General features: G+C 53.4%; 2 protein-coding genes across 4 annotated transcripts; one reads left to right on the top strand and one right to left on the bottom strand.

Moving 5' to 3' along the window:
- Window positions 1-154: 154 nt before the first annotated feature.
- RBBP4 (RB binding protein 4, chromatin remodeling factor) lies at window positions 155-8,007 on the top strand. Of its 2 annotated transcripts, none has more exons than XM_082296815.1 (12): window positions 155-328; window positions 1,462-1,606; window positions 1,867-2,012; window positions 2,984-3,157; window positions 3,795-3,910; window positions 4,048-4,208; window positions 4,326-4,452; window positions 4,546-4,623; window positions 5,661-5,737; window positions 5,846-5,903; window positions 5,998-6,108; window positions 6,909-8,007. In XM_082296815.1, exons 1-12 carry the CDS (start codon window positions 313-315, stop codon window positions 6,972-6,974), a joined length of 1,275 nt encoding a protein of 424 aa, XP_082152941.1. In that variant the 5' UTR covers window positions 155-312; the 3' UTR covers window positions 6,975-8,007. The 2 variants fall into 2 exon arrangements, with proteins under 2 accessions (XP_082152941.1, XP_082152940.1); XM_082296814.1 differs by having other exon boundaries at window positions 1,459-1,606.
- A 397-nt stretch (window positions 8,008-8,404) lies between these two features.
- On the bottom strand, window positions 8,405-14,157 carry SYNC (syncoilin, intermediate filament protein). 2 transcript variants are annotated; one of them, XM_082296432.1, is made up of 4 exons: window positions 14,025-14,157; window positions 11,337-12,735; window positions 10,012-10,136; window positions 8,405-8,963 (listed from the first exon to the last, which is right to left on the bottom strand). In XM_082296432.1, exons 1-4 carry the CDS (start codon window positions 14,066-14,068, stop codon window positions 8,900-8,902), a joined length of 1,632 nt encoding a protein of 543 aa, XP_082152558.1. In that variant the 5' UTR covers window positions 14,069-14,157; the 3' UTR covers window positions 8,405-8,899. The 2 variants fall into 2 exon arrangements, with proteins under 2 accessions (XP_082152558.1, XP_082152559.1); XM_082296433.1 differs by lacking the exon at window positions 14,025-14,157 and adding an exon at window positions 13,431-13,576.
- Between the last annotated feature and the right edge of the window lie 4,729 nt (window positions 14,158-18,886).

Raw genomic sequence — 18,886 nt, 5'->3', positions numbered from 1 at the left:
GCGCGCTGGGGACGCTCCGGAAAATGGCGGCTCCCAAGGGGAGGCCGCCCACGTGACCGTCGCGCGCGCTCCCGTCCCCGCCCCCTTGCCCTTCGTTGATTGGCCGGCGCCTCCCGGCGGCGGGCGCTGATTGGCCGGCGTTGGCGCGCGAAGGGGTGCGCGGCGCCGGGAGCCGCACGCAGCGGGGGCAGGAAACAATAGACGGAGCCGCGGCCGGAGGGGTCGGAGCAGCGAGCGCAGGAACCGCCCGCCCGCCTCGCCCAGCCCGCCCCGCCTCGCGCCCCGCGGCCGCCGCGCTCCCCCCGCCCCGCCATGGCGGACAAGGAAGGTAAAGGCTCCGTATGGGCGGCGCGGCCTCGGCCTTGAGGCGCGGGGTGCCCCCCGCCCCCCCCGTTACGGCGTGAGGGGAGCGGGGCGGTGCCGCCAGGGGGCGCGCGGGGGCGGGGCCTGAGGGGCCCCCCTCAGTAATGGCCGCCGCCGCGTCCCCGCGCCCGCGGCACCGACCGGGGAGAGCGGTCCGGGCCGGGACCCTCTGCCCGCCCCCTGCGCCCCGAGGAGGGGGTTTGTGGGGCCGGGAGGGCCGGGCCGTGCCCTGCGAGGGGGGCGGGCAGACAAAGAGGTGTCACCGGCCGCTGCCGCGCGCCCTGAGGGTGCCCCGGTTCTGCGGGGGTGTCTCGGTTTCATGGGTGAGCTCCCGCTCCGCGGGGATTCTCCCCTTCCGTAGGCGACCTCCGGTTCCTTTGGGGTGCCCCCGTTCCGCCGAGATGCCCTCGGTTCCGAGGGGATGAGCCCCGGTTGCATGGGGGTGTTCCCGTTCTTGCGGGTGAGCTCCCCGGGTCTGCCCGTCGCCTTCTCTACAGCGGAGGCAGATGGGCTGAGAAAGCGTTTGAGAGCGACAAGGCAGCAGAAGGAGCCTTGGAAAACTGGATTTTGGGAACAAGTAGTTCAAGGCTGCACCCAGACCGGTCTGTTTAAGAGCAGTTGCTGGATCTCCTGCATTTAAACATCGTTACAAGTCTGGGGTTTGCCTCTCTGTGCACTAGGTCTCAGAATTTTATTGTGCTGCTGTAACAACATCAGCAAATCATCCCAGAATGGATTGAGCTGGAAGGGACATCAAAGCTCATCCCATTCCACCTCTGCCACGGGCAGGGACACCTTCCACTATCCCAGGTTGCTCCAAGCCCTGTCCAGTCTGCCCTGGGACACTTCCAGGGATGAAATTTGACATAGTTTATATTCGTTCCCAGCCATATATCCAGAAAAAAAAAAGGATTAACAAGTGCAACAGGAGATTTTTAACCATTTGGTAACTGCTCCAATAGAGCATCCAGCAGCAGACCAAGGTGTGATTGATGTAGTTGACTCTAATCCACTGCGTGCCCACGATGCTGTGTGTCTGTAAATACTTTTATAAATAATTAATTGTATGTATTTTTTTTTAAAAACCCACTTCAGCAGCCTTTGATGATGCGGTGGAAGAGCGTGTGATCAATGAGGAATATAAAATATGGAAAAAGAATACCCCCTTCCTGTATGATTTGGTGATGACCCATGCCCTGGAGTGGCCCAGCTTGACTGCTCAGTGGCTTCCTGATGTCACAAGGTAAAGTAAAATCTAGGATTGTGCTGAGAGACTTTTAGGTTGAGATCACAGGATCCCAAACTCGTTGGGTTGGAAGGGACCATAAAGTCCATCCAGTGCCACCTCCCACTGCCCCAGGCTGCTCCAAGCCCCAATATCCAACCTGGCCTTGGACACTGCCAGGGATCCAGGGGCAGCCACAGCTTCTCCTGTGTCAGGCCCTCACCATCCTCACAGGGAAGCAATTTTGTGATTCCTGTTTTGTTTCTCTTCCCCTGTAGACCTGAAGGCAAAGATTTCAGCATCCACAGGTTAGTGCTGGGCACCCACACCTCAGATGAACAGAACCACCTGGTGATTGCCAGTGTGCAGCTGCCCAACGACGATGCACAGTTTGATGCTTCTCACTATGACAGTGAGAAAGGAGGTAAGAGCCCAAAAAGGGGGATTTAAACCATTTTTCCCCTTCCCTTATCAATAGAAAATTTGTCTTTTCCTGAAGTTCAGGCAGCAAAGCTCAGATTTTACTTCTAAACAAATTTATTTCTAAGTGGTGCCTCCTTAATAGAGAAATACTCTGTTTCTTGAATGTCTTAATAATCTAATGATGAAAACAGAAGGGGCAGGTTAATTGCAAAAATATTTATGTGGGAAAACCTCTCCCTTCCCTGTTTCTCAGGAACTGACATTGAATCCCATGCAGTGCTTTTTATTGGTATTTTTATTACCACATCTGCATTACATAAAGTCATGCAAAAAAATTTTACATATGCTCCTGTGAAATACTTTTATTTCAGAGGAGTGTAACATTTCAAACATTCTTCATTTGTCTTGAGTCCTGCTGCCTGACTGTTGTCCCAGCCCCTCTGGAGTGAAATTGTATGTTATTCAGTGAATCAGACTTAAATTTGATGATTTTGTAACCTTTGTGGCTGTCCCAAGTTAGGCATTTCTCCTGTTTGCTTGGCTGAATCAATTTTTCCACCTGGTGAAAGTCCTTAATGATCCAATGTTTGCTCTTCTTTTCACTGGAAGTCTGGATTGTGCAATGAGTATTTTGATCTTTGGGCTTCTTAAAGTTATTTATAAACATGGGGTTGTCTAATAAATACTTGTTTCTATTCTATTTTAGTATTTCTCAAAAATATATACTCCAATTTTAAGATAATCCCAAACCCATTCTTTTTGCCAAAATTGTGCAGTTTTATGAATTATCAGGTTACTTTATATATAAAGATAAGGGAGCTTCAGCAAATTGTGTCACAGTCCTAAAATTGCAATTTGTTTTTACCACAACTTTGTCTGTTCTGAGAGCTTGATAGCAAACCTTGAATCAACTCTTTGGGCCTTGTTCTGAAACTGGCTTATTATTCACAACTCCTGCTTTCTTATTCCTAGAGTTTGGAGGCTTTGGCTCAGTAAGTGGAAAAATTGAAATTGAAATCAAGATAAACCACGAGGGAGAGGTGAACAGAGCCCGTTACATGCCCCAGAACCCCTGCATCATCGCCACCAAGACTCCCTCCAGTGATGTCCTGGTCTTTGATTACACCAAACACCCCTCCAAACCAGGTGTGTGCCTCAGAGAGCAGCCACTCATTCCCTAAGGGTGAAAAAGAGGTTAAAAAATGGTGTGGATTACCCCTTATTTGGGATTTTAGGGCCAAGTGGGTGTTTGTGTATGAGGTTATTTTGTATGGAGTTTAAACAGATGTATCCAAATGTTCCCATGGAAAAGGAAACCTTTTCCTGCACTTTCACTGCTTGTTCTGTCACCTCACTGTCAGGTATTTGAGGGTTTTTTGGAAATGGATTTTTTGGAAACTATGATTGATTTGGTGGGTAGCTGAGCTGTTCCCTCGATATCCTGTAAATATATTAAGTCATTTACCTACGAACTCATCAAGACTGTTTAAAGTAACTCCTTTTGCCACTTGTGAGGAGCATCAGAAGTGCCTTCCTCACTTCAAAAGGACAGTTTGGAGAAGATGAGAGAAAGAGAAATATCCCACCTTATATTTCTGGGTGTTCAGGAGGAGTTTTTTCAGCAGTAACAGCTGAGCTGCTGTTTCTCCACGCAGCTGGACCAGGCAACTTGAGCCAAAGCATGGAGGTGGCTACTGGGCTAAAAGTAAACTTAATGCCAGGTATTGCAGGATGTGCTGGAAATGATTCCAGGCACTGGAATTCTCACCTTGCCTCGTTCCAGATCCTTCTGGAGAGTGCAACCCGGACCTGCGTCTCCGTGGGCACCAGAAGGAGGGGTATGGACTGTCCTGGAACCCAAACCTCAGTGGGCATTTGCTGAGTGCTTCTGATGATCATGTGAGTATTTGGAGCACAGCTGGGTTACACCTGCACTTGGTGTGCCTTGGGAAGGGCAAAAACATCCTGGGTTTGAGGGGGAGGAGGGAAAGAGAGTGGTTAAAGATGTAATGTTTTACATTTTTGTTGTTTTAAAGACCATTTGCTTGTGGGATATCAGCGCTGTTCCCAAAGAAGGCAAAGTGGTGGATGCCAAGACCATCTTCACAGGACACACAGCAGTGGTGGAAGATGTATCCTGGCACCTGCTCCATGAATCCCTCTTTGGATCCGTTGCTGATGATCAGAAGCTCATGATGTAAGTGGGGGAATCCCTTCACAAACTGCTGCTGCCCCTCAGGCTTTGTCATCTCCATAATCCCTCGGTGAAATGGGCTATAAAGCTTTGTTTTAATTCTATGTTTTCCCCTCCCAGCTGGGACACCCGGTCAAACAACACCTCCAAACCCAGTCATTCCGTGGATGCTCACACAGCTGAAGTGAACTGCCTCTCCTTCAATCCCTACAGTGAGTTTATCCTGGCCACAGGATCAGCTGATAAGGTACTTCTGCCTTGATCTTGGAACATCCTTGCTCAGTTTCTGGGGTGGATGTACATGTTGGTTACTTCAACAAATTTTTTTTTTTTTTCCTAGACTGTTGCTCTATGGGACTTGAGAAACCTAAAACTGAAGCTGCACTCCTTTGAATCACATAAAGATGAAATATTTCAGGTATAAAACCAGTCTTTATCTTTTATCCTCACAGACTTAGTTCTACTCAGCAGTCTGGGAAAGAAAACCAGTCTTTTCCACAACGTTTTTGCACTTTAAAACTCATATTTTATTCTCTCACCTGCTTATACTTTTCTGGGTGGTGTTGTGGAGCTGCAGAGCTCCAGTACAGAAAGAGTGTCCAGAAAGGGTTCAGGGAAATGCTCTGGAGCTTTAACCACAGCAGAAGGATGAAATGGTAGCAGTGCAGAGTCCATTAAATTATTCATGGCAGCAGATTGAGGCAGGAGGCCCAGGGAAATGGCTGCAGTGTTTCCACCTCCTGAGCCTGCTCCTGCAGGAAGGTTTAACACCCTCTGACAAAAGATAATTGCTGGTTTTGCTGCTATAAGTAGAGAATGTTCACATCATAGGCAGCACCTGCTTAGCAGATTAAATATTTCCATCACCAACTCGTGCCTTAATCAGAGGAAAAATATGTAGAGGTTTTTTTGGTGGAGGGATTATCATTTCAGACTGTGTTATGTCTAAATAAAATTACAGAATCCTGAAATGCCACGTTGGTGTGCAGAATTCAGTGTTCTTTCCTAATCCTGTGATCCTATTAGGTGGTGTGTTCTGGAGAGCTTTATCTCCAGCAGAAGCAGTAAATGTGAGCTTTTGGGCAGTTAAGCTTAATTACAGTGATTTCTTTTCATGTGAGAGCTGTGCCTAGTGCTGAAGGAATCCGTGGGTTCTATTTGTGCAATCCTTATTAAGATAAGGAGCAGCCAATACCCTTGGGAGCTGTTTGCACTTGGAAACACGTGGGCTTTGCTAGAGGAAAAATTCCAGGTGGCACTTTTTTGGTGGAATGTCTTTTTTTTTGTGTGTCTGTGAATATACACAAACTGCTTCCTGTGATAAATGTTATTTGCATATATTTGTGTTGTTATCAATTTGAATCCTTGTAGAGCTTCCAGGGTACAAAATGAAGTGTTGGGAATGTCCTGTTCCAGCTTCTCTAAACTCACTTTTAAATTTATCCCTGTCTGCAGGTTCAGTGGTCTCCCCATAATGAAACCATCCTGGCCTCCAGTGGCACGGACCGCAGGCTAAATGTTTGGGACTTGAGGTAAATCCCAAATTCCTCAGGTTTTCCCCACAAAATATTATTGATTAATTGCATCACACTTCACAAAAACAAAACAACCACCCCCACCTTTTCTTTTTTTTTCTGCAGTAAAATTGGAGAGGAGCAATCCCCTGAGGATGCTGAGGATGGTCCCCCAGAGCTGTTGGTGAGTCTTTTCACTCTCATGAATGATTTTAACCTATTACTCACCCTGCAATGCAAATCTCAAACCATTCCCCTTTTTGTTTCCCCAATCCTAGTTTATCCATGGGGGTCATACTGCAAAGATCTCGGATTTCTCCTGGAATCCCAATGAGCCCTGGGTCATTTGTTCTGTATCAGAAGATAATATCATGCAAGTCTGGCAAATGGTGAGTTGCTTGGGAAGGTGCAGGAAGTGGCAGGTGGGAGATGGTGTTGAAATTCCTGGATTTCAGCATTCCTGCTTTTATTTACAGTCCTCAGAATTACCCAGTTTGTAGCACTGCTGAAATCTCAAAGGGACAGTGAAATCCCCTTTAGCTTTGGCCAGAACAATGGTTTCCAAATACTCAGGACATGTTTTGTGTTTATAAAAAAGAAGTGCTGGTGCAGAAGGAAAGTTTTCCCTTCTGTCTTTGAATGAAAACAGTGTGTGAGAACCAAGGATGAAGTTGAGGTTTCTGTAGTTATTCTCTTTAAGAATATTTGAGATTTCATTCTCCAAAGATGAAAAGGGTGCTGATGAACAGGAACAATTTGCTGGCCCCTACATTCCCAGCTGTTGAAGGTTTTGGAAAACAATTTTGACCTTTGACAAGACCATTTGCCTATTTTTTTTTTGTTTGTTTGTTTATCTCTAAATTTTGTTCTTGGCAGCTTTCTTGTGTAGTTCTTTTAGAAAGTGCTGCTGAGTAGAGGATCTACAAAATAAATACTTGAAACACTTTTGTAAGTCTTGCAGTGGACTCTCCTTTAGCAGATTCCTATTTACAGGACACTTAGGAAGTTTTTCGAGACCTGGCTTTTATGGATAAGGTTGGTTGTGTTGCTGCTTTAATGTTAATGGGATCAGGGATGGGTGATCCAGCAAATAAAAAATTACCAGGACTTTCTGAGGTGTTCTGGCAGGTGGAATCCTGTCCAAAGGGGTGGGAAATGCTTCTTCAGTCCCTCCATCCCTGTCTTGCAGGCAGAGAACATCTACAACGATGAAGATCCTGAAGGAAGCGTGGATCCAGAAGGTCAAGGATCCTAGATGACAACTTTTCCCTATTTTTAGTCTTTCTCCTTCTCTTTCCCTCTCAACCCTGATATTGACTTAACACTGGTTTTGAGACACACGTAGACTTTGTGTTCAGCCATCCTCCTGTAGATCCCATCACAGGTTTTTCCACCCAGACACTGAGAATCCACCACCCCAAAAACAAAAGGGCTCAGCCCCCTCAGCCAGGCCCCTGCTGTGGCTCCTTGGCCAGAATTCCTACAGCAGCCTCCTTTATTGCTCTGGCTGTCCCATTTTCACTGCCTTCATCACAGAGCAAGCTTGGGATTGGGTTTTTTTCTCTCTCTTTGGCTTGCTCCAGCCACGGGCTTTTGCCTAATTTAAACAAAAGTTGCATTGGCAGAGCTGCCCGAGTGGGCTTGAGCCAACAGAGATGATCCAAGTGTTAATCCCCCCACAGCTCAGAAATGGTGTGGAAGGCCTTGTCCTCCTCAGTACAACTCAGAAGCCTTGGAATTCCTTCAGTTATCTGTACCTTGTGGCTTTTCCTGCCTTTGCAGATACAAGACTTGCAAGTTCTGACTTGAACTGAAATTTCTCTTTATTTTTTTGTCTCTCCTGGCAATTCTGGGTTTTTCATTCCTTCCTTCCTTTCCCTTTCCTCCCTCCTGCTGGGCGCCAGCGGTTTGGATTCGTTAGCTATTCCTGCAGAGCCTCCTTCACCTCCCATGTTTTTTGCTCTATTGTGTGTTTCTTGAGCTGTGTTTTCACATAATGTTTCTTTCCTTTCTGTGAAATGGTTTTTAAAACTTGGGGGAGCCCTCAAGTTGCAAAAGGTGTTTGTTTGTACCAACGGATGACCCCGGTGCCCTCAACAGCCTTGGCAGCTGGTGGAAAACAAATGAAACGTGGATGAGCTACTTTTTTTAGGAGTTAGTCCTTGACCACAAGGTCCTGCACGTCTTCCACTCGGGTGTCCAGTGCCACCAGCAGCCTGTTACTCTCCATCTCCTCATGACTAATTGCGTGTAAGTCCTTCAGTTGGAATAAAGTTTTTCTACGTAAACGCTGCGAAATTTGAGGAGTTTTGTGCTGTTTCTGCATTTACTGCTTTGCTGAGGGTATTTACCTCTTCAGGGAGATGAATGTGGTCTCTGCCTATGTGTGTCCATGAGGCTGGAAGCTGGTAGAGATATTTTTTAATTTTTAACGTGGATATTTCTCCCCTTCTCGTTTCTGCTGCCTTGTGAAATGAATTTAATGAGCACTTAAGCCCCCAAGCAGCCACCAAAGCCCTGAACTGTTCTTCCCTCAAGCCCTGCTGCCATCTGCATTTTAACTCTGCCTTTAGCCCTTTCCACAATTGCTTTTTGTTACCCTGCAGCATGAATTTGATACAAACACCTTGGCTTGACAGACAAACTCGGGCTTTTGAGACGCAGCTCTGAGAATGAAAAGGCTCCTTAAACTCTGACCTTTTATTTTCAGTGTGAGACTCGATATAAAGTGGAAACCTCTTCCCCACCACCTCGCTTCTGTGGAGCACTTCCCAGTACAGCAGAGACCCTTGAAATACAAAAGAAAATCCTCTTCAAAGGAGAAAGCTTCTCTTGCATGTAAACTTTAAAAATCAAACCCTCCAACACCAGCTTCCAAAACTTTCTGTGCAGGCTTAATGTAGAACAAGACAAGATAACGTTTTCCCAAACACAGCAAAACATCAACCAGTTACTCCTCATCCATATCCATTGTTCAGTGCAAAGATTGTTTGCTCTGCTCCTCTGGGGAAAAGCACTTTTGCTACATGAGCAGCAGCAGCAGCACCTGGGGAAATACCCAGGGAAAGGATTGCCCGGCATTCCCGACTCCAGGCAGCTGCTGCACATCAGGCAGGATAAAGCAGCAGGAGGGGACATCCCTTGTAGATCCTCTGTCCATGTTTTTGCTGCAAAGAGGCTCTAACAGTCCTGCTCTGCTTTTTCCTCTGATTTGCAGAGGTGGCCGTAGATTTCTAAGCAGCTCCTGTAAGGGTAGAAAGGAAATTTAGGCTATGGAATATTTACATCAATGCTTTGGCTGGAGAAAAAAAGGAAAGAGGGATGTGCTGTTTCTGGGAAAAGTTCTTTCTTTTCACAGTATGGAAGAAAAAAGGAGCTGGGAAATGCTTCAAGAGGTTCAGTCCATGGTCTTGTGAGTGTGTGGGCCTGGCCCAGCCCTTCCAGAGCCCTTGGCAAACAGGATTTAACAGAAGGGAATGTCATTTTTGGTGGGAGCCACTGGAAAAGGCAGCTCAGAGCTGCGCTTAACTCTGAGGGCCCCAGAGCAAATGTGAAACTCCTGAAACGTGCCACTTCCAGGGCTGGCAATCTGTAGATTCCAGGAGTTAAGAGACTCCACTGCTGCACTTGGGATTAAATGTTGGTCTGTGGTTTAGGAGAACCCTGCAAGGACAGGGTGGTGTTGGGATCTGGGCTGAATCCTAAGTGCACTTTGTCCCCTTGGGAATGGCTGGTGACAGCACAGGCTGAGAGAGCTCTTCCCTGTGCTTGGATAAAGAAGCTTTGGGGTAGGGAATATCCTCCTGTGGTGTGTTTGCATGAGGAGGTTTGGGTGGAGAAGGGGAAAAGGAATGCTAAAGGCTGCAGAAAATGGTTAAGTGTGTCCAGCTGAGGCTGGAATAACAGAACAGCTCCAAGCTGGGTGAGTAAAACAATCCACAAACTCATGGATGTTTTCTAGAGCTTTAGGAATTCATGTGCAATGAAGATCTGAGTGAAACCAGGAGAGGACAGTTCCATCATCCACAGCATGGCTCCCAAAGCTAAACCTCAGCTCATTTCCACATATTTCTGAGGAAACCACCACTTAAATTGCCACACCTGCTTCTTGGGAAGCCACTCCACTCCTCTGCAGGAGTTTCCAGCAAATCCCTCTTTGCTGTTGGGCAAATTCCTGCTGGGATCCACTGGGGACCAGGAGGAAAAGCCTGTGACCCCACCCTGGACTCTTCCCACCCATCCCTTTCCTCCTCCCAGCCCTTCTGCCCCTCAGGAATGGCACCCAAACGCACTTGTAGATGGAGAGCTCCCGATGGAGGCTGGTCCTCAGCTCCTCCAGCTCCTGGTTCTTGCGCTGCTGGAGCTGGACCCCGTTCTTGAGCTCCTTCAGCCTGTCCTCCAGCTCCTCCACCTGCTCCTGGGGGGAGAAAATGAGTGGATAATCTGAGGGAGGAAGGTGCCTGTGCTCCACTGCTTCCCTCGCTCTCCTCAGGGATCCCCCTGTGGATGGTGTTGGTCTGGACAAGCACAGCCAGGCTGTCCCTGCCCAAGCACCCTCTTTAAAAACCACTGCAAAAAAAGCTTTGCTTTAATACAAAGGTGGGAATTTGGGCTGGGCTGCGTTTTGTCCTTAAGGCTTCTCCTGGCTGCTCGGTTTTGTCCCCTAAACTACTTAGTGTGTGTTTTGAGAAGCTGCCAGAGCTGTATAAACCCGTGAGTCAGAAGAAGATAAATAAGGAATTTGGGAAAAGGAAAACGTGGAGGCACACCAGGGGTCCAAGGGACCCTGAAAATCCAGGACAAGCCGTGGCATGGGTGCTGATGGTTCTGGTCCTCATCCCAGCAGGGAGGAGCTGTGATGGAAGGGGAATGGCAGCTTCCAGAAACTGCTGGGAGGAGGCAGCAATTGCGAGCCGAGAACAGAGAGTATTGAAAGGGGGGAGATTAATTGTGGAGCCTCTTTGCCAAATGTGCTCTTGGAGATATTGAATTGCCTTGTCCCTCAGGCTGAGGGGATGCCTGGCCCAGCCAGAAATAACCCTCCCAGGAGGCAGCCCGGCCCTGGGGCTGTGGGGACAGGGGGTGAGACCCTTCCTGGCAGTAGGAGTGGCAGAATCTGCCCCAGCAGGAGAGGCTTTTGAAAGAAAAGCCACCTTTATTCGAAGCTGGCTTTTCCAAACATCTTGGCTCAGTCCTGTGCTCGGAGGAGTTGTGGGAAACGTGTGGTGTCTGTGCTCAGCAGCACTGCTGAGCTTTGGGAAGGAAACCCCCATCCCCTCCACCTCATTCCTAGAGCCATTTCTGAGGGGCAGGCCAAAACCAAGTGAGAAAATATTCAGGGGAAACCTATTTTCCAAGCTGGGTGAAGCCCCAAACTTTCCTACTGCATCCTTGGGTTTGCCTTATTCCCAGGGCCTCCTGTTTCACCTGCCCCGTGCCAGGCTGGGGGATAATTTTGATTCCAACCAGCAGGAGATGTTCCACATCCTCCCCCTCCTCATCCACACTCCTTCCCTGGGCCCTACAAGCAAATCCTGCATCACCCACATTTCCCTGGACGCAAAGCACGACTCCCACTCTCAAAAGAAGGTGGAGTGGTGCCCTTCGGGGCACGTACCCGGTACTGCCCGACCTCCTCATCCCGCTTCTGCTTGACCAGGACAATCTGCTCCTCCAGGCTGCGGTTCTGCAGCCGCAGCCGGCTGACCTCGCCCTGCAGGGGCCTCAGGGCTTCCTTCATGCCCTGGATCTCGCCCTGCATCTCCTGCAGCGCCTTGGCCCCGGCCTCGCGCCGCTCCAGCAGCCGCAGCAGCTGGGGCTCGTAGTGCTCCTCCAGCCCCCGCCGGCTCTCGGCCACGAAGCTCTCGAACTCCATGGAAAGCCGGCGGCTCTCCTGGAGGTACAGGTTGTCCTGCCGGCACGGCGGAGCCTCCAGGCGCTGCCTCAGAACTTCCTTCTCCTTCTCACAGGTCTCCTTCAGCTGGGAAAGTTCCCCGGAGAGCTGCCCGGCCTGGCTCTCCAGCTCGCCCTGGTAGGCGGCGTGCTGGGAGAGGTCGTGCCGGCGGCTCTCCAGCTGGTACTGGCAGGCCACGCATTCCTTGGTCACCTTGAACAGCTTCTGCTTGATCTGCCGGATCTCATCCCGCAGGTTGTCCCTCTCCAGCTCCACCTTGGCCAGCAGCCTGCAGGCTGCCTGGATTTCCTCGTGGGCATGGCGGATCTCCTGCAGCGCCGGCTCCCGCAGCTGGGCCAGCTCCGCGATCAGGTTGTCCCGCTCCCTCTCCAGCTGCTCCACGATTTCGATGCACTCCTGGAAATAATTCCCCAGCTCTTCCAGGGTCAGGCACTGGTGCTCTGTGGCATCAGCATCCAGAGGGCTGCCTGCTCCCTCTGCGTCCATGTCCAGCGGGATCCCTGCCCCATCTGCGTTTTCTGGGATCCCTGCCCTGTCTGTGTCCATGTCCAGTGGGATCCCTACTCCATCTGCATCTTCCCCCAGTGGGATCCCTGTCCCAGCCTCATCCACGTCCAGCGGGACTCCTGCCGCATCCACATCTGCTGGGATCCCTGTCCCGCTTGCATCCACATCCAGTGGAATCTCTACTCCGTCTGCATCCATGTCCAGTGGGATTCCTGCCCCACCTGCATCCACGTCCAGCGGGATCCCTGCCCCGTCCACATCCAGTGGAATCCCTACTCCAGCTGCATCCAGGTCCAGCGGAACTCCTGCCACATCCACATCCAGCGGGATCCCAGCCCTGGCTGCATCCTCATCCAGCTGGATCCCTGGTGGGTTTAGCTCCGAGGAAGGATCCCTGCTGGCAGCCTGCAGATCCCGGCTGGAGTCTGGGCTGTCCCTGTGCAGGGGTTTAGATCCATTCCTCACTGGATCCAATGGTGGGTGAGGACATTCTGGGTGTGGAGCAGCTCCTTCAGCTGCTCCCTGTGGGGCTGGGGATGCTCCAGCTTCATCCAACTGCAGCTCTGGAGTAGGCTCGGGCTGTGCCATCAGGTCCCTGGGAAGGAGAGGGGATGTGAACCAGAGCAATGAGTGTAACAGGTCTCAGCCTTTCCTCCCCACTCTGTGAGACCCCAGAGCCAGGGGGGTCCTACCGTGGCCCTGCTGCCATGACCATCCCCACATCACCCACAGGGTTCAACGCTCTGGTGTCAACTTGGGCCCAGACTGTCCAAAATAAGGAAAGAAAACCCTCTTCACACCCTATTAAAGTGTCTGACTGCCACGGAGGAGAAGCGAGGGATGCAAACCCAGACCCCAAACCCAAGAGCTGCTCTGGAGCCAACCTGTCACGGCCACCCTCCCCAGCGGCACCGACGTGACCCGGGCGAGCACTCCCTGGAAAACTTGCCGGGGGGTTTTAGCGGGTGTGCCATAACCTCACGGCAAGGGAATGCGCTGCTGGAAGCTCAGGCAGGCTCCGGGATGACTGAGATGGAGCGAACCTCGCACGCACAGCCCCGGGCGAGCGGCAGCGTCTGCAGCAGCAGCAGCCGGCGCTTTGCAGAGTCATCCGATCGCGGCATTGTCCCCGGCCACGGCACCTGCAGCTGCCACCAGCACCAAACCCTCGCTCTCGCATTCTCCCGGCTGCTATTTGGGGTAGGATGGACACAACAACGCTCGGGGACGAGCCGGGTCTTTTCCTGCTGCTGCCAAGAGCCGGTGGGATCGGTGGGAGGATGCTCTCACCTCTCGGCCACGCCGCTGAGCTCATGTCTAGTCATTCCCGAAGGAATGAGCGCAGGCTGGCACTCACAGGCAGCCCTCGGCTCGGAGCAACGGCTTTAAGCAAAGAACTGATTTTCACCGATACTTTCTCTCCTAATAAGGCAGTTTTCGGCACTGATGACACATCGCAGCCTCGGACTCAGCAGCCGGCGGCTGGAGAGGGGGCAGCGCCTGGAAAGGTGGGAAAAGGGCTCCTCTGCCCCGTTTTTCCTCGCCCTCCCCGCTGCCAGGGCTTGTTTTTCAAAGTTCTTGGATCCGCTTCGCATGGGCAGGACGGGAGGGGAGGGCCCCGTTCTGCCTTCCCAGCGGGGCTTGGGAGCTCTCTCCCACCCACCACCCCTCATTCCAGGGTCCCTCAGAAGTCCTGGCTGCTCCAGAGAGACCACCCCCTCTCTCCCCGATCATTCCTGAGGGTCCAGGAATGCTGAACCGCTGTTCCCCCCACCCCATCCCTGCCCCACGCCCCCCACCTCGCCGAGGATCCCGCACCTACGAGACCCCGGGCGGACACCGGCCCCTTCCTGCCCAGCCCTGCTCGCCCGGGTGGGCTCTTACCTTCCTCCCCTGGAGCCCAGCGCCGCCGGCTCTGCGCTGCACATGGGCTTAGCATGGGGCGGAGAGGGGTTATTAATAAACAGCGCTGGAAATCAGACTCCCCGGAGCAGCCGCTTCCCCCGGCCTGCGGTGCCAGCTGCGGGCGCTGCCTTCTCCGCCCCCGGGAGGAGGAGGAGGAAGAGGAGGAGGAGGGCGGGGAAGGCCAGGCTGGCTGCATCCCTGGCAGAGGCAGCCGCAGGGACTGGCTACAGCCAGCCCTCATCCCTGGGGAGCGGCCCGCCAGCTCCCATCCAGCCCTGGCTGTTCCCACCCCCTGATTTATGGGGGAGCTTTGTTTTGTAGGGTCTTCAAAATGCCCCTCCCAGCCTCACTGGCAGATCCTTCCCTGGATCCGCAGGTCCCCGTCCCACCGGGGTCCTGGGCAGGGCTGGGATGGGGATAATGGGGTGCCTGGGTGGGGTCCCCTGGGGCTGCGGGGGTTTGGCTGTGGTGGAAGGGGAAATGCCAGAGGATGCAGCTCGTGGCCTCCAAATGCCACGGCCTCATCCTGAGCATGGAATGGGATTCGTGAGGGTGCTGGTAGCACAGAGCTGCACTCCCCAGGTATTGATTATCAACGGATTAAATACCAATATCTCGGGGTTCTTTATACGCCCCAGGTTGGCCCCACAAACCCACAAACCCCAGTAATGGCAGAGTGCAGCCTCTGCTTCCTCTTCCGCCCATAACCCATCCCTGCCACCCTTTTCCCTCTGTTTTGGGGGTGCAGAAGGCGCCGTTTCTCTCTGCAAAGCCCCGTGGTGGCCATGGTCACACTCCTGGGTGTCCAACAGCAACTCTGCCCTCACTCACTTGGTTCCCCACCTCTGCTCACCCACAGCTCTCCTCTCCCGTGCTGCCCATCCCCATCCTCCCCACTCCATGGATCCTTAAACCTTTTGTCCATAATATCACCAACAAATATTTACTTAAAAGACCTATTTTAGATATGTTTTACCACGTTGGCATGGGTGCATCATCCTGGGGTCACCCTTTAGCCTGTCCACCCCTCACGGTGTTGCCCCCCAAGCCTACCTCTGCCCGCTCCCGCTCCTGCCGTGCTCAGGAAGTCGCCACTCGCCTCTCAGGAAGTCTCCAGCTTACGTGCCCCAAAACCACCCAGCAGCGCACACCACAGCCTGCGACATCACCCAGTGCCACCCCCGTCACTGGCACCGTCACCTTGCCCATGGCTCGCTGGCCACGGGGCTGCAGAAATCGAGTTTAAAATAACAGTGCCGGTCCATCCTTTGGGAACAGAGCTTTAAAAGGAAAAGGGAGATTTGAGTGGGGTTTTTTTCTCTTTTTTTGGATCCTGTTGCTTTTTGCAGCGCGACACACCTTCTTTTTCTCTCTCTTTTTTTTTTTTTTTTTTTTTTTTGTTCCATGAAGCGCCTCTATTTTTGACTCCATCGGAGAGGAATGCTGTTAATTCGCACAAGTTGGGTGTATAAATATCTATCTAGAGCTGCGGCTGCCAAGGGGAGAAACCTGCGGATCGCACGGGCCGGGACCAACAACCCTTGTAGGGCCTGGAGGGGACAACGACAACGCGAGCCCGGGCTGGGCTTTATCTGATGAGCTGCCAAGGGCAGGGTGGGGAGTGAGGAGGCTCAGCTGTTCCCTGCTCCGTAAGCAGATACCCCGGCCCAGGCCCCGGCACGGGGATGTTTTGTGGATATAACCAGGCAACAGCCGGCTCCGGTGTCCCCGATGTGCCCGGCAGAGCCCGGCCGGCCCGGGCACACGCTGGGGCCGGGCGGCGCAGGGAGACGCCGCCGGCAGCGAGCAGCGTGGACTTTGCTCCGGTAAACAGAGCTGGCGGTGTGTTATCGGCGCTGCCAGAGGCAGGAAAAAAGTCAGGAGAGAGTTTGAGAGACGGAAAGTTTGAGATCCGGCTCTTGGGATGAGTGGCAGCGGCTCCGGGCACCGCGCTGCCAACACGGAGTCCTTGGCTGAGGGCGGTCGTGGGGAGCAAAGAGCAGCTGTGGGGAGCTTCACCCGCTCTCTGGTGACCTGGGGCTGTGTCTGCCTTCCTGGTGGATTTTTCCTTCCCGTCACGCACGGCAGATTTGCCCCGGGGGCAGGGACCCAGCGCGGCGTCGCCACCGTGGCACCACCAGCACCACCCTGGCACTGCCACGGCGGCTCCGTCCCCGCGCTGTCCCCACACAATCGGTAGGGACAGGCTGGAGGTACCAGGGAAATTGCCCAACCTCGGCGCCTCCTCAGCCCAGAGGCAGCGCCGTGGGGTGTCCAACCTGCCCGAATTCCAGCGTGGATGGGATTTAGGAGCGGCTTTGCCCTCGCTCGCTGTGTTTGCCGAGGGCTCGGGGGTTCGGCTGCGGCCGGGAGAGCGGTGCCAGGTCCGGCCTCTCGAGTGTAGGAGCTGCAATCTGATCCCGGGGGGAAAGTGTGATTCATCCTCGGAGCTGGGAGCGCTTCCAGAGAAGGATCCTGCCTCCGAGGGCGGTGGCACATTGTGCCCGCTCCTGCCCTGCCCTCGCACGGTGGCCCCTTTGCCCCGGCCAGGTGAGGGGTCCCTGCATGACTCCGCAGCTGCACGCGAGGGGATTCACCCAGGTTTGGGGGGTTGGATGCCTCTGTCCCCTTGAGAACAGCCTGGCTTGCTTCGTCTCCTGTCTCAGTTTCCCCAGATGAGAGCTGGGGTGGCCCCTGGAGAGGGAGGGGAGGTTGCCCAGCAGGGACGGAGGAGGAGGAGGAGGAAGAGTGCAGCGTGGGCATGCGCCCAGCTGGGAGCTGGGGCAGGGATGAAAGGGGGAGCCCGAAGGCGCTGCCTGCCCCGCAGGGACCTTGGCAGCTCCACGGGAGCAGGGCCAGACCGTGTCCTTGTGCCACCGGCGCCAGCGGCTCCCCCTTATCTGGGTGCTGGGTCCCGCTTTCCCTGCACGGAGGAGGAGGAGGAAAACACCATCCCAGCAGCTCCTGAGGGAGACACCGGCCCGGCCAGGATCCAGCTGCAGGGATTCTTGGAGTGTGTCCGCTTCCACATCCCGTTCCTCCGGCTTTATCTTTGCTCAGCCCAGATAATGGGGATTAAACATCTGCCTCAAGGCTGCCTGTCCTGGCAGCTCCCCCAGCACCCCGGGGTGTCCCTGTGCCACCCGTGTCACACCCAGGGGGTTTTCATACCCCAGGGCTGGGGCTGCCACGTGCTGTCAGCCCCATCAGGCCCGTGCCAGCCCAGTGGGGCAGCTCTGATGTGTCCATGACATCCCACAGGGCATCGAGGCTGTGCTGGCATTCCCACAGGCTTTTCTCTTTCAGGAAAGGTTCGGGATGCTCACGCAGCAGCCAGAGATGCCTCTTGTGGCCACCTGTCCCTGTCACCACAGACACGGGTGTTGCTCCTGGGCTGTGACAGAACTGTCCCTTCCAGCACGAGGGAGCTGGGAAGGAAGAAACCACTGCTATTTATCCATCCATCCATCCATCCATCCATCCATCCATCCATCCATCCATCCATCCATCCCACCTCCATGTACCCAGCACTCGAGCAAGGAGATCAGTGCCTCCCTCTTCCCATGACATTGGTGGCCCAGGCACCCTTCTAAAAACCCCCATTTTTACGACTGAGCTGATTTCCAGCACCACAACCACCAGTCCCCGTGTCCCAACGATCTCCAGCGGGGTCACTGCAGCCCAGGCTCCGCGCTGGCTTTTTCCATATCCTGGGGCAAGAAACAGGGAGCAGGAGCCGCTTCCTGCAGAAGGGCTTTGGAGCGAGCAGCTCCTGCTCAGGGTGGGAAGAGGCACCCACGGGGCTCAAAGGGATGCGGGAGGACCTTGTCCCGGCCACCTGTGCGTGACGGAGGCGTTAATGAGTAATGAGGGAGCAGCCAGAGCTCAGTGTCCCGGGGAGGGGACGGAAATGGGGGCAGGGGACGGATGAGCACAGCCCAAGGCACCGGCTGCACCCTGGCACGGGCAGCAGGAGCTTCTGTGGGTGCTCAAGCGCGATGCCAGGGCTGGCAGCCGATGTTTTGGCTTCCTCATGTGCCCTTTTGGGTCTCATTTCCCAGAGATCAGGCACCTGGGGGCTCTTGGGGACATGGCAGCGTCTCTGCCTCCCGTCCCCTGTGCCTGGGTCTCGTGGGAGTGGAGCTCTCGTGGGAGCTGCTCTCCCCAGGAGAATCCCAGTGTCCTGTGACCATCCTGGCCCTGCAGGTGGCAAATGAGTTACCCTGCAGCTCTCTGGGAGCCGGGGAAGCTTCCTGAGGCCCTGCATGGAGTGCTGGTGCTTTAGGGAGCTCCTGGAATTTCCCTTTCCTCTAGGACTGGGACAACCTTCCTCTTCACATTCCTCCTCTGCTTCCCTCGCCCCTCTGATGGGAGCTCTCCCCACAGTGTACCCAATACCCTCCCCCTCTCTCACTGTGATTATTTGGACAATGCTCCATAACTGTGTGAAAACATCTTTCAAACTGGTTCTGCTGCCACATGAGGAGGGGAAAGATGAAAAATGGGATTTCGTTTTTGTTTTTTTTCTGGAGGATAATGACTCGGAAGTTGGAGCTCAAAGCGGGAAGTCAACACAAACGCCCTAATTGGGGATTAGAGTCTCCTCAGTGCAGTTCAGCTAGACGTGGGTCAGCAAAGCCTGGGGGAGCAGTGACACGCACAACCCTCGTCCTGGAAAGGAATCAATCCCCTGGGATCACGGAGGGGCACAGAGGTGCCAGGAAATTTCTGCCCAACTCTTTCCAGTGCTCATTAAGATCTTGAGTTTGGGTTCAGAGGGGTGAAGGGGGAGGGATATGAGGCAGAGACACAAAAGCACAGCAAACCTCAGCCTTTCTGCA

The sequence above is a fragment of the Coloeus monedula genome (genome assembly GCF_965178545.1).
Source record: "Coloeus monedula genome assembly, chromosome: 24".
NCBI classification, from domain to species: Eukaryota; Metazoa; Chordata; class Aves; order Passeriformes; family Corvidae; genus Coloeus; species Coloeus monedula.
This window is presented reverse-complemented; position numbering and strand designations above follow the sequence as displayed.